Source organism: Orbicella faveolata, unplaced genomic scaffold (genome assembly GCF_042242905.1).
Source record: "Orbicella faveolata isolate gen_17 unplaced genomic scaffold, um_ofav_v1 contig_24, whole genome shotgun sequence".
NCBI classification, from domain to species: Eukaryota; Metazoa; Cnidaria; class Anthozoa; order Scleractinia; family Merulinidae; genus Orbicella; species Orbicella faveolata.
In genome coordinates this window covers 22,085,241-22,099,970 of record NW_028301552.1, presented here as the reverse complement: position 1 = coordinate 22,099,970, position 14,730 = coordinate 22,085,241, and the positions used below count along the sequence as shown (strand labels likewise).

The window sequence follows — 14,730 nt, the reverse complement described above, 5'->3', positions numbered from 1 at the left end:
TTCGATCTGAATTTGAAACTAGCTAACTAGCTTTTTCCTTTTTTTGCTGATTATTTAACATTTTCAACACTCTGGAATGACTCCAACTAATCACCCCCAAAGAAGTCCTTACTAACTCTGTACTCAAGTTTTCACTTCTGGCTGATGCCACATGTGTTAGGCTTTCTACTATTTTTCCAACTCTCACTTATGCCATGACAATCAATTCTAGTGCATGGCCCCATAAGCTCATAGCTTTAATCTTTACTCTGGATAAGTTAAGTCTTGATTGGTTGGTTGGTTGATTGATTGATTGATTGATTGATTGTTTTCTAGATGTTTTGTGTCTTGTCCTATCCCCATGCTATCCTTCCCCTTGACTGATGCAAGAAGGATTAGGGCTTGAAAGATGCCTAAGTCATGTTCCATCCTCCTATTAAGCTGCCCCTCGGAATGATGTCAGAAAGATGAGGGTTTCCTCTAGATGCCTCTGCTTCCTCTCTCTCCCCTTTTATCCAACCCCATTGACTTATGCCAGAGGGATTAGGGTGTGTTTTTTTTTTTGTCTCAACCTTGGACTGACCAGGGTCTGTTTCAAGTTCTTTGCTCATCTTCAGCTTATCTAAAAGGATGGTCAATATTGTGTTATTGATGTATTGGCTGCATGATCCTGAATGGTACTGTCAGTATATGCTAAGATATTATCAAATGTTTAGGACTGCAATTCAGAGAAGATAGTTGCTGCTCAAGCAGGAGTCGCAGTTTTAAAGTTCATGAAAAAGCACGGTCAGTTTGTAAATGAGAACTATTTTCTTTTCTTAATTTTTCATATTTGTTACTTTTTTTTTTCTTATAGCATTTTCTTACACAGACGGGTTGTTCAATGTACCAATTGTTTATGTTTTGCCTTTTGTGATTTATAGATCTCTCCTCCTTTGTGCAAGTGGATGATTCTCTTTATACACTGCAAATGATATCTGCCCTTCAGGTGAGGTTTTTTCTATTTTCCAATCTGAATACATAGGATTTCGTTTGCGGAGCCTTGTTCAGATGCATCTAACTCAACATTTTTTACATTGTTTCTTCAGAAAGAATATTCATTATTTTTGTCTGTGGAGGAGTACCAGATTCCTGAAATCAGGAATGGGCTGTTTGATCAATATCTACAGCGATATTTAGGGTACAGCGAAAATAAGGTTCTCAATGATGGTGATGAAAAGGTAAGTACTAGTGCTTATTACGAGGCAATAAAAAAAAGTAATACTTGATCTTGCTTTTGACTAGTGCAAAGATTGGTTTTGGTTTATTGGGCATTGTCAAGTTGTTTGGGTTGGTAGGGTGTTGGAAAACCTGACATTTTGAAATGTCAAGGGTTGCTTGTGTTTGACCTGCTCCAATCCAATGGAGGAATTCTATTTCTTTCACTTTGTGCTACGTTTAGAAGCCAGATGTTCCAACAGACTATAGTTGCAATAACCAGAAATTGTTCCAGTCGGAGTAACGGAACTGTTTCATGTCAAAGCAAAGTAGATTGTTTTTTCCTGCCATGCCTTAAAGATTTCTGAAAACAGCGACTGAAGTCTCAGTGCACCATTTGAACTGAAACATCTGCTTTCTTTGTGTTGACTTTATGAATTGCTGTTGTGAATGCCAGATGGTTTGTCGTTTTGAGCTTATGAGACTAGCTGTGCAAAACACACACTACATGTAACGTAATTAACATAGCAAGGAACCCTATGAGATGAGGCTAACCAGTTGCCTATTACATAGCTAGAAGGAGTTGATTTCAGGACCACCGAACACAAATCGCTTTTAGCGGCAGGGTGGAGGCCGGGATTTGAACCCGGGAGCTCCCAATTACACTTTCAGCACCGTAATCATTAGGCCATTCCCCAACAAAACTAGCTAATGTGATCAGACCACTCTTTCAGTGCTTTGACAATTAGCATTTAGGGTCATTAAGCCGCACAACAAGCACTATAATCCAACTAAAAAGGTAAAGTGTTACCTCTCACAGTGCCTAAAACCTTCTGATATACCTGGCCTTTATATTTGATCTTTTACAGAAGGATCCACAAAAGATTAGCAACGAGGTACTCTTTGGGGCAAAAGATGTCAGTTTGACAAAACTATTTAGGTAACACAACTTAAGTTTTAAACATTTTCTTACAGCCATGTAGGATGCATACAATCAGCTTTCAAATTGTCAGCAATCAAATTACCTGTACTTGATACCCAAACTGTATATCAGGTGCGTTGTTTGTGACTCATTAGACAGTGCATATCTGTCGTCAAAAGTTCAAATTATCAAACTCCTAATTGAAGTCGTGTTTTACTAGAAGTTTAATAGAATCCTCGTGTACTCTTGTTTACAGACTTGGTGAGCTGGTGGGTGTATCAAGGGAAGAAGTAAGACAAGAGTTGATGCTGAAAGCGCTGTCTAGAGGCGATGTATCTTATGCTCTAAATATGTGCAGGTATCTTATAAAAAACCTTTGAACCTTGCTTATAATCTGTGCTTGTAACTGTGTTGCTATTGTCTACAAGAGGTCAAAGCATTATAGATACATTGGTATGCTAAGATATCTAGATCGACATTTATTTAAGTCGGTAAAAAGCCGTGAGACATCACACGTCCAACTTTCCTCACAAACAGATTACATAAATAAGTTTTCTTGTCTCTCAAAGAAGAACTTCACGTTGAATGCGAGAAGAGTAATTTTTCATATCTCCAAGCATTTGTCTATGATGCACAGTGTACAACGTTTGCTATGAATTGGACATGTTAATAAAGAATCATCTGCCAATTTCGGAAAACTTTCAACCATTTCGTGAAGATTTCCAAAGATGTTGTGAGATGGTTAAACGTTACCAGATGTATCCAGGACATTTTTAGACAGATTTCCAAAACTTACTACCAACATATTTTCTTAGATAAGTCAACTAGTACGGGCTCATCCCTGGCAAGGCTTTTAACTTGAAATGTTATTATTTATGTACTACCAGTAAGCTATCCTTTGCCATATTTTGTTTAATCAAAACGTTAAAACACTAGGTAGAAGATTGTATTCACCAAGTTTGCAGGATTTAGCTTGGCTAGAAGACGCTCAGCTAATTTTTCTAATTTTCCATACATTTGTCTGTAATTTTTTTCCCACGAACCGCGTCCAGACGTCTGTCTACCCAGCCAAATTTTATAGACAGGTGCATGGAAAATAAGAAAAATTAACTGAGCATGTTCTAGCCAAGATACATCCTCCAAACTTGGTGAATACAGTCTTGTACCTAGTATTTTAACGCTTTGATTCACAACTTGTGTGAAATTCAATTTTAGAAAAAGTCATTTGCCATCGGATTCCCATACAAACACTGTAATTTCTGACCACTTTGCCTACCCGTCGGGAGCCGTGGTGGCCTCATGGTTAGTGCGCTCGTTTCCAGAGCAAGCGGTCCGGGTTCGAGCCCTGGCCGGGGACATTGTGTTGTGTTCTTGGGCAAGACACTTAACTCTCACAGTGCCTCTCTCCACCCAGGTGTATAAATGGGTACCGGTGAATTGTTGGGGAAACCTAACAAATTGCGGGGGAGTGACCTGCGATGGACTAGCATCCCGTCCAGGGGGAGTAGAGATACTCCCAGCCGCTTCATGCTACAGAAACCGGAATAAACTCTGGCAGCTATGAGCCATTCGGCTCCAAGGCTTCTCTTGCCTTCCCGTCAAGGTGGCGTCGAAAACCGTGATTAGGTCTTTAATTTCTCAAGAGCTATAGTGTACTGAGATTTAGTGTTCTCCAGGTTGTTTGTTCATGCTTATAGTCTATGTCACGGTGCCGTCGATGGGCACCTGGACATGACCAGGATTTCATTTAGTGGTATTTGCCACTCTCTGAACATTTTGGGAATTAAAATTTTCTCCATTATCTATCACACTTGTAGAAGTAGAATCTGTCATCATTTGTGTAAATATTATTGCAGATTGCCCATTACCCTCCAACCATATGATCCGTGTCAAGCTCTTCTTTATGTCTTAACAGCACTTTTACCACTACTTTCAAAAGAGATCACTTTCATTATAATCATAGAACTTATGGACATGTAAATTGTCTGTTTATAGAGAGCTAACTGACAAAGCTCCATGTGAATCAACTGCTTGTTCCTTGTACAAAGTGGCCCTCAATCTCTGTGAGAAGCTAGCAGAAGGACATTCCATAGTCACTGACAAAAACAAGAATATATGTGATGTGACATACACTATACATCAGCTTCTGTGCCAAGCCACAACACACTGTTCACCTGGTAAGTAGACTCGGCGAGGAAAACTGCAATATGGGGCTGGCCCAAGAGGTTTTTCATCGTTTTAAAGCAGCAGTTGGGACTTTTCCAAAGAGACTAAGTATTGTAAGTTAGGGAAATGCCTGGACAATAAGATGAGAACGAAACTATAGAAAACCCAGCTTAAAATTAAATATACAGAAGAGAGTTACCATACGAAAGCACTCATAAAGAAAATGACATACCATAGTTTACGTTCCGAAAGTACCAACTTAACCCAAAAGTAGAAATGCTCTTAAAGTAGGGATAAACGTTGATGGCTGTTTGAAAATCCCAAAAGCGATGGCGATCCAAAGGCAGCCACCTCAGATGCAATTTCACTTGTTACTAGAAACAGCAGAAATAAGCTGAACCAAAATGATTTCATATTTGTCTTAGATGGCCCACATGACAAGGACAATACACTGCCCTGTTTGGTGTGACATAAACTCTTTTGAACAAGATCTATCTCACATTTCGTTCTGTATACTGAGGACAGTTTATATTTATTAAGGTAGCTCGCCCACATAGGCTACATGTTCTAGCTACTTGAAGTAGTGAGTCTGGTCCGTAAAAGCTACGATCTTACAAACGTGCCAGTAAGAAAACGCTGCTAAATCAGAGAGTAACAAAGGTTGTTAATATCGCAACGTTGCAGCAGCATAGTGCCATGTTAAAAAGCGAGTGCAAGTAGAGGTCATCTAAAGAAAAGATGAAAGAAGAAAATTTATGTAAATTTGTCTGTAATAGAAATATCAACTTCATTTGCTTTACAGTTTGAAGACAAATCACCATTTGGTTGAAGTCTTCTTGTATGATGTGTCAGTGTTTTTGTGTACTAGACATAAAATGTTAGATTTAAATGTTTGTTTAATTCAGTGAACATTCACCTCAACATCAATGTTAATTACATGTGAAGGAAGCGCAGATCAATATGCACCTGAAATATTTTGACTCAGCTTGGCGTGTTGGTCTTGCAATGGGACAAAACCATGAAGGAACAAAAACCGAAGTAGTTGCAGGACTGTGGGAATTCCAACTATAGAGTCCTAAAGTGTGACGTCACAAAAAAATAAATTTGAGAAATTATGGGATTTGGCGCCATTTTCGAATAGAGCGTCCTTAAAAAAGGGTCCTTGCCTAAAATTACCTCTTAATTGTAATTCCCAGCCGAAATATAACGGATGAAAATTTGGTGCGCCCCATATAAATCTCTCTAATTTTGAGTCAGTTCTAAACTGAAGGACCTGAAACAAATTTTGAAGGGTTTGTATGGGACGCTATCAAACTTTGATCCCTTATACTTCTATCTGGAGTTGCAATTCAGAGCTAATTTTTGGGATGAGGGCATCTTTTAGGATCCTTTATAAGAATATGACATCATATCCCATAATTTCAAAAATTTTATTTTTGTGGCGTCATCACTTTAGTACTCTATAACTGTAACTTGTATTTGTTTAAAATGTTTTTGTTTTCTATGTTTAGAATTGTTGTGTGACTGTGCTGAGCTGTGCAAGTGTTGTCGTCTGACAGACTGTGTGTATTCACAGTGCGAGAGTGGAGATTATGGATTTTCTGTTCAGTCAACTCCAGAAAAGTGAGGAGATTTTTGCCTCGAATTTTTTAATGTAAATTGTCTGAAATTATTATCAGTGCTCATGAAATAATGCACTGAGGTAGTAGTAGAAAGGATGACTCGTGCTTAAAAATGGTTTGTGCAAATGGTTTTTCAAATAAATTAGTACATTTACTATTCTTGTTCATCATCATCATGATCATCGTCGTCGTTATCTTTGTCATCATCATCATCATCATTGTGGTTTCTTCTCGTCATCATTGACATAATTATCACTTAAAATTGTTTCCCTTGACCTATTAATTAATTAATTAAATTAATTAATTAACTAATAAACCCTGCCGTTTTTATCAGATTTATATTTTTGTTGTCTTGTCCCATTTAGTTCCAGCCAGGGTGCATTTATCGAATGGACATTTGGTCAAAGATTTAAAGAAGACTGCCTAGTGTTGGACTCCTTTGTTGCTCTGCCGTTGGCTGCTAAAGTTAGCATGGCTGCTGTTCCTGGTAAGGGTCACGTTTTTAGAGGGCTACTATGGACACAAGCAGAGAGCCTTGTGCGGATTTTGTTTTTGTATTCTTGGGGTAGACCCAGGAGACTTCCTGGTAATGGTCACATGTTTGCAGAGCCGTAATAGTTTTGTAGGAGGTGCAGACATCTTATGGAGACAAGCAGAGGGGTTTGGGTGTCAACCTGGTGGTGTTTTTTGTTTTATTCTTTGGTTAGATCAGACCACTTCCTGGTAATGGTCACATGTTTGAAGGGCTACAATAGTTTTGCAGGAGGCATAGACATTCCATGAAGACCTCACTTGAAGAGGGTCATGCAGATTTCAGCATGGTCGATTTTCTAGTGCTTTATTATGTGGCTTGTTCTTGTAGCTGATATAACGCGCGCTCTGATTGGCTAATTGTTGGGTGTTACTCTCCCGTAATGACCACGGGCCGATTACAGGCTTGCAAAAACAAAGCAAAAAGCCATATAACAAACAACTTGTTAACCTCAAACGTTCAGTCTTTACGGGAAAATCTCAAACCTCGACCTTGCCGTATTGACCTCACGATCGCTCGGTCAATACGGCAAGGTCTTGGTCAGAGATTTTCCAGTAAAAGACCTCGCTCTCGGCTAATAATAAGTTAGTATTCTTGGATTAAACCGAACACTTCACTCTTAGTGTCCCTTTCCTTTGTGGTAGACCTGTAAAATATTATATGAAAACCTGACAAACGTGCTATGAGGTAGTGTGCAGTGCATTAGCATTTCATACCGGGGCATATGAGAGAGTAGTAATACTTTTACATACATGTACTTTATACTACAAAAACCTGGCTCCACTGTGGTTAGCGAAATGTTGCAAAATTCAACAACTTAGACCTTCATATTCAACAACTTATATTTATGTTCAACAACATATATTTATATTCAACATTTTATATTTATATTCAACGATACGCATTTTCTTTCAACTTCAACCCAAATTATTTTCATTCAACAAAAATATTTGTTCAACTTCAACCAAAAATAATTTCATTCAACAAAAATATTTGTTCAACTTCAACCAAAAATAATTTCATTCAACAACAATATTTGTTCAACTTCAACCGCAATTATTTTTATTCAACAATAAAGTTCCCGGACATTCAAAATATCGTCATTCAACAAAATTCCCCGTCCCTGCCCCCGAACTACCCCGAACGCTGTTACAAATCCCTAGTGTTTTGGGTACCCAAAACACTGAAAGCGTAAAACTGATGCAAGTGAAATCATCCACAATTCTGCTCAAAACCCATTTATCTTCTTACGAAGCTTTGTCTCAATAAATTAAAGCGTTCTTTAGCTTGATATAAACACAATACGTCTCTGAAAATAGTCGCAATTCATAACAGACTGTCTGATCCGAGTCCGCAGTTAAGTTATAACGACATATAAAACCGAATTCACGCGCCAAAGATCCTTGTATGAACATGCGCTTGGTGCCTACCGATAACCCTTGAAATGCACGTTATTTAAAACGAGAAAGGCGCTTTCTAAACCTCCGATATTGCGGCCATTAAAATCAATATACGAACGAACGGCCGTCACGCAATATGCAGGTCTCAAGCTGTGACCGACCTCTGTATGTGTTGCCTGTCGGAAATAAACTCTGGCTTAGACTTGTTTGTCGCTCTTTCCTTTCCTTTCCGTTCCTAAAGAACGCTTTAATTTATTGAGACAAAGCTTCGTAAGAAGATAAATGGGTTTTGAGCAGAATTGTGGATGATTTCACTTGCATCAGTTTTACGCTTTCAGTGTTTTGGGTACCCAAAACACTAGGGATTTGTAACAGCGTTCGGGGTAATTCGGGGGCAGGGACGGGGAATTTTGTTGAATGACGATATTTTGAATGTCCGGGAACTTTATTGTTGAATAAAAATAATTGCGTTTGAAGTTGAACAAATATTGTTGTTGAATGAAATTATTTTTGGTTGAAGTTGAACAAATATTTTTGTTGAATGAAAATAATTAAGGTTGAAGTTGAACAAATATTGTTGTTGAATGAAATTATTTTCGGTTGAAGTTGAACAAATATTTTTGTTGAATGAAATTATTTTTGGTTGAAGTTGAACAAATATTTTTGTTGAATGAAAATAATTTGGGTTGAAGTTGAAAGAAAATGCGTATCGTTGAATATAGATATAAAATTTTGAATATAAATATATGTCGTTGAACATAAATATAAGTTGTTGAATATGAAGGTCCAAGTTGTTGAATTTTGCAACATTTGGCTAACCATACTCCACTCCTTGCATGAATTACCTCAGTGAGGTGACATGTCACGTTGGCAGCTTGTCATGAAAATCATACTTGAAGCCATCCTTAACGGAGCTACGTCAGGGCTTGTTCATCTTGAAAATGTAGCCTAAATTTTTCAACTTTGTTTGTTGTAATCTGTCTGTCTTGATCTTCTCTATCTTTGTCTATTCTTCTTTTCGGTGTATTATTGCCTTGTTGGGTTTTTCCTACGTTAGTACACTATTATTTCTAGTTTTTCTACATGTTGAGGGTAATTTTGTAAGTCACTGTCACAATGACTCAATTATTGTGGCGTGCCTCTTTGAGTTCATGTCTCAGGCTTCAGGCTTTTTCTCTGATTGTAAACAGGAGGTTCCAGTCCAGGTACACAAGGACCATTCTACCAAACCAGAGTGGCTGGAAGATCACAACTCGGCCAAGGTATACTTGCAATGGGCACTATGCTCAATTCTAAATTAAGTTTTCTCTTTCTAACAACTTCTAATCCTCTATTTTTGTTTTCTCTTTAAGATTCGAAGGTAGTTGAAAGTGCCGAAGTGGAGAATCAACCCTCACATTTAATGTTGACCAGTGCTGCTGGACTTAATGTGATAAGACACTTACATGAAAACAGCTTGTGTGAATTGGCCTTGCAGTATTTACTTCAGGTGAGCCGCTTGCTGATTCATGGGCAAAATTTCTGTTCCAATAAGGTTTTATTTTTTGTTGAAATAATCCAGTTTCGATTTAACCAAGACCTCTGAAGACAGAGCGTAAAGACGCATTTGTACAGACTTAGTCCCAGTGAAAGATGAACTATGGACAATTCTGTGTATTGTTTTATCTTATGCTTCATTTTCTTGCTGGTATTTTGTGTATAATTTTCTTCAGATTGATTGTACAGATGAGTTGAAACTGGACAATTAAAAGAGGGGCTTACAATAATCTATACTCGTTGTAATTGTTTTTGTATCTTATTTCTACCCTTCTGAGTGGAGTACCCACTAAATTTATAGAGAACTGAAACTATTTTGTGACGTAAAACGTCATACACATTTTAAATACTTGCACTTCGTTTGATTTGTCCTTTAATGTACATTTGTAGACGCTTGGCCTTTGTCTTCAACACTTTGCCGCAAACAACATGCTAACAAGGAGTAAAGAAAAGGTAACTTAGAAAGACCCCGCAGGTTCATTTTCACAGTCTGAAGTACGTTACTTGCATATTTTTAAGAGAGTAATATAATTCTTGGTTGTCACGCGATGTCATCGCCGCCAGACGGGATGACATTAACAAAAGATTTCTGACTAGCTTCATTTGCTTGTGTCATCCAACATGGCTGCCAGGCCTTTGTCGATTGAATTTCTCGGGATAGCTTACAAACCATGAATTAACCTAAGAAAATACATTGTTTAGTAGTTTAACCTTGGGTGTCATTATGATAAAAGTGCTAGACAAAAAGCCCCCCCCCCCCCCCCCCCCAAAAAAAATACTACTTAACTACAAGAATAATGTGAATAATTATATTTAACAGTATTAAGGACTTCAATTAATTTATATAGGTATTACGTTGTGTGCCTTCTTAGGAGAGGCACTTCATTATTACAACGGTAGAAAAGTCTATAATGAAGTAAAACCCCATACAGAGCTATTAGTAATTGTCATAGCTGTTTGATTTGCATATTTACACAATGTACATGTTTGGTCTTTCAGGAAGAAGAAAGAAGCAGTCAGATTGAAAAACAAAGGCTAGCTAAAATTGCTACAATGGGCATTAAAATGATCCATGAGCTTTGTGGAAACCTCTTGAGGAAGGTAGATTTTCTTTATTCTGATCATCTTATTATTTTTCTATTACTTGCATTCAGCTGCAACTAGGACACACCTTGTTCCTAGCTACGTCCACGCAGTTTTTGTTAGAAGTTGTGCATGGCATCCTTGGAAAGAAGTTGTTATTACTATTTGTTGCCTAGTTAGATAGATAGTGTTTTGATGTTGTAAATAAGCTGCATGAAGGAATTTTTTAATCGTGGTTTAATAAACTTATCTATCTATCTGGTTCTTTTCACACGTACACATCCCAACTGTGTTAAAAAGAAGTTCGGTGGAACCGAAAAGAAAAATATTCCACTTTTGATAAGATTTTTTAGTTGCCCTCTGAGGACAGGAAAATTATTTTATATTTTAATTTACATTTAGTTGTTCCATAGTTAACAGAGGGGAGTGGTTATGAAACTCCACAAAGTTCGTTGTTGTATGTTTTTGTCCTCTGTTTTGGCCTTGACCGTGCACAAAAAGATAAAAGATTAAAACACAATAGTTGTTTACTGCTGACCGAGGAGCTAACCAATAGAAACGTTTTGGTTGCGTAATTCACTGATTCATGCATAGTGTATGAATGCAAAACAAAAGATTGTGCACGGTCGTGGATCTTCCAACATAAATCTTGGCGTCTTTGTTTGCTCCCTTGATGTTGGCCGGGCTTCATAACCATTCCCCTCTATTAACTATGGTTGTTCACAAGGCTTCCGCCTGGTTCTCATATGCTGCCGACACGCCTGGGACACAGCCGCCGGCACTGCCTGGAACACCTACCGGCGATTGTTGCCAATGAAAGTATTTTATGTGAACATTTGCGGTGGCCAGCAACTAAATGTAACAACTTGATTTTTCCCACAATTCTTTACATTCAAAACAAGCAACCGTATATTAATAACGAAATTAGAAAGCACAGGGCTATATAGCAAATCCGGTCATGAATATGAGGACCAAAGAGGAAAGAAAAAATGCTTGGCAAGCAATCACTAATACAATGAGGACTGATGTTGCTTCAGCTCAACACGATACGATCCATGTTTACAGTTGGAATGGTTGAAAATTGCGCCAATTCGATTTGCATTTCGCGTCAATTTGAGTATGTCGGCAACCCATCTCAGATGCGCCGGGGACCAACTGGAACAGATCGCTGAACGTTGTCAGTTGCAACTGGCGACAACTTTGTATGTTGGCGGCGTATGAGAACCAGGTTTCAGTTTCATTGTCTCCTTGGCGCAGCATTTTAAAAAAGAAGCTCTTCCAGAAAAGGTTAAGAATAAACTATAAAGTGTAAAGAGTACACCCAACCAAAACGGCGAGATCTAACCAACAAAGGAGTAGCAAAACTCCTTGGCCCTCCGCTGCCTTCACCTGGCATGGAAGACACCTCACCCCTTAACTTTTTTTCAGGTATTCAACTGCAGATCAGTAGACCATGATGTAGGACTTGGCTATCTCTGTTCCATTCCGAAACAGACTGCTTTTCAGTACTTGGTGACCGGGACCAATTTTCTGGGTCAGAGCTGTGCCAAGATTCTGGTAAGGAGGCAAATAGGAAGACCTTACAGTGTCTTACTAAAGAACTGAATAAGTGCATGGTTCATTGAAAGTAGTCAATATGGAGGTTGAGTTCACGACAGGCAACTGGCAGGGGTTGTTACTCAAATTTGTTTTGGAAAATGGAAAATATATAGTAAATAAGAGGGAATTTCATGGTGGCAAGAGTGGCATATTATGAATGAAGCCCTGGATAAGTAAGATATTCTTTTTGCCCATAACAACGTTAACTTAAATCCTTGAGCTGTCACGTATTTAGCTCACTGTTCTATTATATAATTTATATATCGTTACTAAAGCTTCAATTATTTAAGATACTGACAATGACTATATGAAATTCCTCATACGATTTTGACAAATCTGAGCAATTGCGAAAGATTTCTAGGAATGCAGAAATTCGCCAAAAAACTTTACAACTTTCTAGAAAGATTTGCAGTTTGAAAAAGTACCCAAAAATTGGTTGAAGATATCTGAAGATACCACTGGATTACTGATAGATATCCAGATTGTTAATCGTTTGTGATTGTTTTGTGATGCTATAAGGTACACAACTGTTGAAGGTACAATGAAAAATGACTGACTTTTTCGTGCTGAAAATTGAAAAAGTGATAGATGATGAAACGTTTGTGTCATTGGTTGTCATCAGGGCTATTAACTAAAGTTAGGATAGAGATAACTTTGGTTAGCTAGTGTGACCTTTTCTCTCTCCATTCAGCTAACTACAGTACAGGTAGGAAAGCCAAGCTTTGATAATCCAAATACAGACTAAGTCAATGACAGCCCTAATTTGGTGATAAATGAAATCCAAACATGGCTGACCATAAAAAGGCAGTTTCTTGTTGTCGTTCTCGCTTTACGAATAAATTAAGAAATGTGGTCAAACTTTTAAACAGTGTTACAAAGGATACTCGTCGGTGATGTTTCTTTTCAGTCTTTTCCTTTTGAAACTAAGGTTTTAACCTATGCCTCCATGTTCTGACATTATCCAAAGGCTAACCAGAACTAATTGTAATTAACGACATGGGTGCGACCACAAAGTTGACTGCAACCAGTAACTACTGTCAAGGGTAACTAAAGACTACCCCTAGCAAACTATAATTAACTATAATAAACGACATACAGCTGTATCTGATCAGTTAGTTGTTATTAAAACGCCCTCCCCCCTCCCCCTCTCTTCATAATAAGTTTGCCTTTTCAAGTGCTTTTTGTTTTAAGGCCTTTGCCAAGGTTGGTATGGACTACGCTCAACTGGGCAACGAGCCTGCTCTACTCGAAAAGTGTCAGGAAATAGCGACCAATGCAACTTGGGGAATAAAGCTTGGAAGGCTTAAGGTAAATGACGGCTTGAGTTTTTTCGCCTGAAAGGAACTGTGCTTCAATATGCCGCTTTTTCACACGTATAAAATTACCACAAAACTGAGGGAAAATTGCGTCAAAAGATAGCTTCCAAAGTTTAACTTGAGAGAATAACGACAAAGCATAATAATAAAACAGATAGGCAGAAAATTATTATTTGGCGTAAACTTTTCTAGATGGATGACTAATATAATCAGAGGTTTCATTAAAGTTCTCAGTGGAAGGGCAACTGGTTTTCACAGGCGGACAATTCTTTTTTAGCTGAACTTCTTTATAAGAACAACTTTCCTCTAGATGGTCAAACCAGGCAGGCAAAATCATCCTCACAGCCGGTCAAATTGCCTGGTGCCTGGCCCTTAATGTAATCCCTCTTAAAGAATCCCTGAATCTGGTACATTAGACCTTCACGCAGTTGGAGGGTGAGTCTACGCTCTCGCCTTTCTTTATGTTCTCTTAAGCTGCATAAATCTGCATATGTCCATATTTCTTTTATTTATTTTAAAAGGGAAACTCTTTAATTATTAATGGTTCAATCACATTTCTAGATGTCGCTGAAGGATGTCTACAAAAGTGATCGAGAGGAGAAGTTAGCTATTCTACCAGAGCTGATGCAGAAGCAACATATGAGCCTTGAACTGATCCTGGAGTTTTGCAGGTGCTGTAGATAGCATCATGATCGATGGTCCAAACAATTTGATTGTTTTTTTCCTTTGTGTGCATCAGCAAGTTTGGGGGGAGCTTGAAGGAAGCGTAAGAATTGCTCGAGGTGCAGACTCTAGCTTCTAGCAACAAGCTTTCCAACTGCATCATAATTTCATGACGCACAGCTGAAAGCATGAAACAATTATTTTATAACATTGACGATGGAAATGGCAAAGCGATGTTAACTTTGCTAATGCCAATTGCGTGCACCATTTGATAATAATGCACTTTTGTGTATGCTGAGTTCAACAGGGCGGCTTTGCTGGCTATTTTCTTAATATTGTGTGAGAACCCCAGTATCTCTGTTGCTTTAGTGTTGATGTTTGATCCTGTGACTAGCCGTGAGCTAGGATTTCACTTTATGATATAAAATTATAACTGTCGTTGTAACGGACATTGTAATTTGGATTGCGATGAATTGTGTTTTGGTGGCAACTGAACCCAGTCTTACCCGTAAATACTCACTCACTTGGAAATAAATTTAGTAACCATTTACGTATTCAGCTATTCAGATTCACATTTTAGGCCTGCCCTCAGGCTTAGTAACCAATTAAAGTGCATAAATTATTTTGAATGTTTTAAAAGCGCTTATTGGTAGATGTTTCATGGTTGAAATCACTCCATTGTTTTAATTCCATAGACGCTACTCAGTTTCTAAAG

The 14,730-nt window shown here is 38.1% G+C and overlaps 1 protein-coding gene across 1 annotated transcript in view; it reads left to right on the top strand.

The window, feature by feature from the left end:
- The window catches only part of LOC110044375 (kinetochore-associated protein 1-like), a 57,904-nt gene that overhangs the window by 35,767 nt on the left and 7,407 nt on the right, over positions 1-14,730 (top strand). Inside the window, exons 33-47 of the mRNA XM_089291765.1 lie at positions 696-765; positions 903-967; positions 1,068-1,199; positions 2,046-2,116; positions 2,355-2,456; positions 4,094-4,275; positions 5,776-5,887; positions 6,252-6,373; positions 9,009-9,080; positions 9,171-9,307; positions 9,745-9,807; positions 10,354-10,455; positions 11,866-11,994; positions 13,228-13,344; positions 13,914-14,023. Coding sequence (XP_089147891.1) covers positions 696-765; positions 903-967; positions 1,068-1,199; positions 2,046-2,116; positions 2,355-2,456; positions 4,094-4,275; positions 5,776-5,887; positions 6,252-6,373; positions 9,009-9,080; positions 9,171-9,307; positions 9,745-9,807; positions 10,354-10,455; positions 11,866-11,994; positions 13,228-13,344; positions 13,914-14,023 — 1,586 coding nt within the window. The remainder of the gene's footprint in view (positions 1-695; positions 766-902; positions 968-1,067; positions 1,200-2,045; positions 2,117-2,354; positions 2,457-4,093; positions 4,276-5,775; positions 5,888-6,251; positions 6,374-9,008; positions 9,081-9,170; positions 9,308-9,744; positions 9,808-10,353; positions 10,456-11,865; positions 11,995-13,227; positions 13,345-13,913; positions 14,024-14,730) is intronic.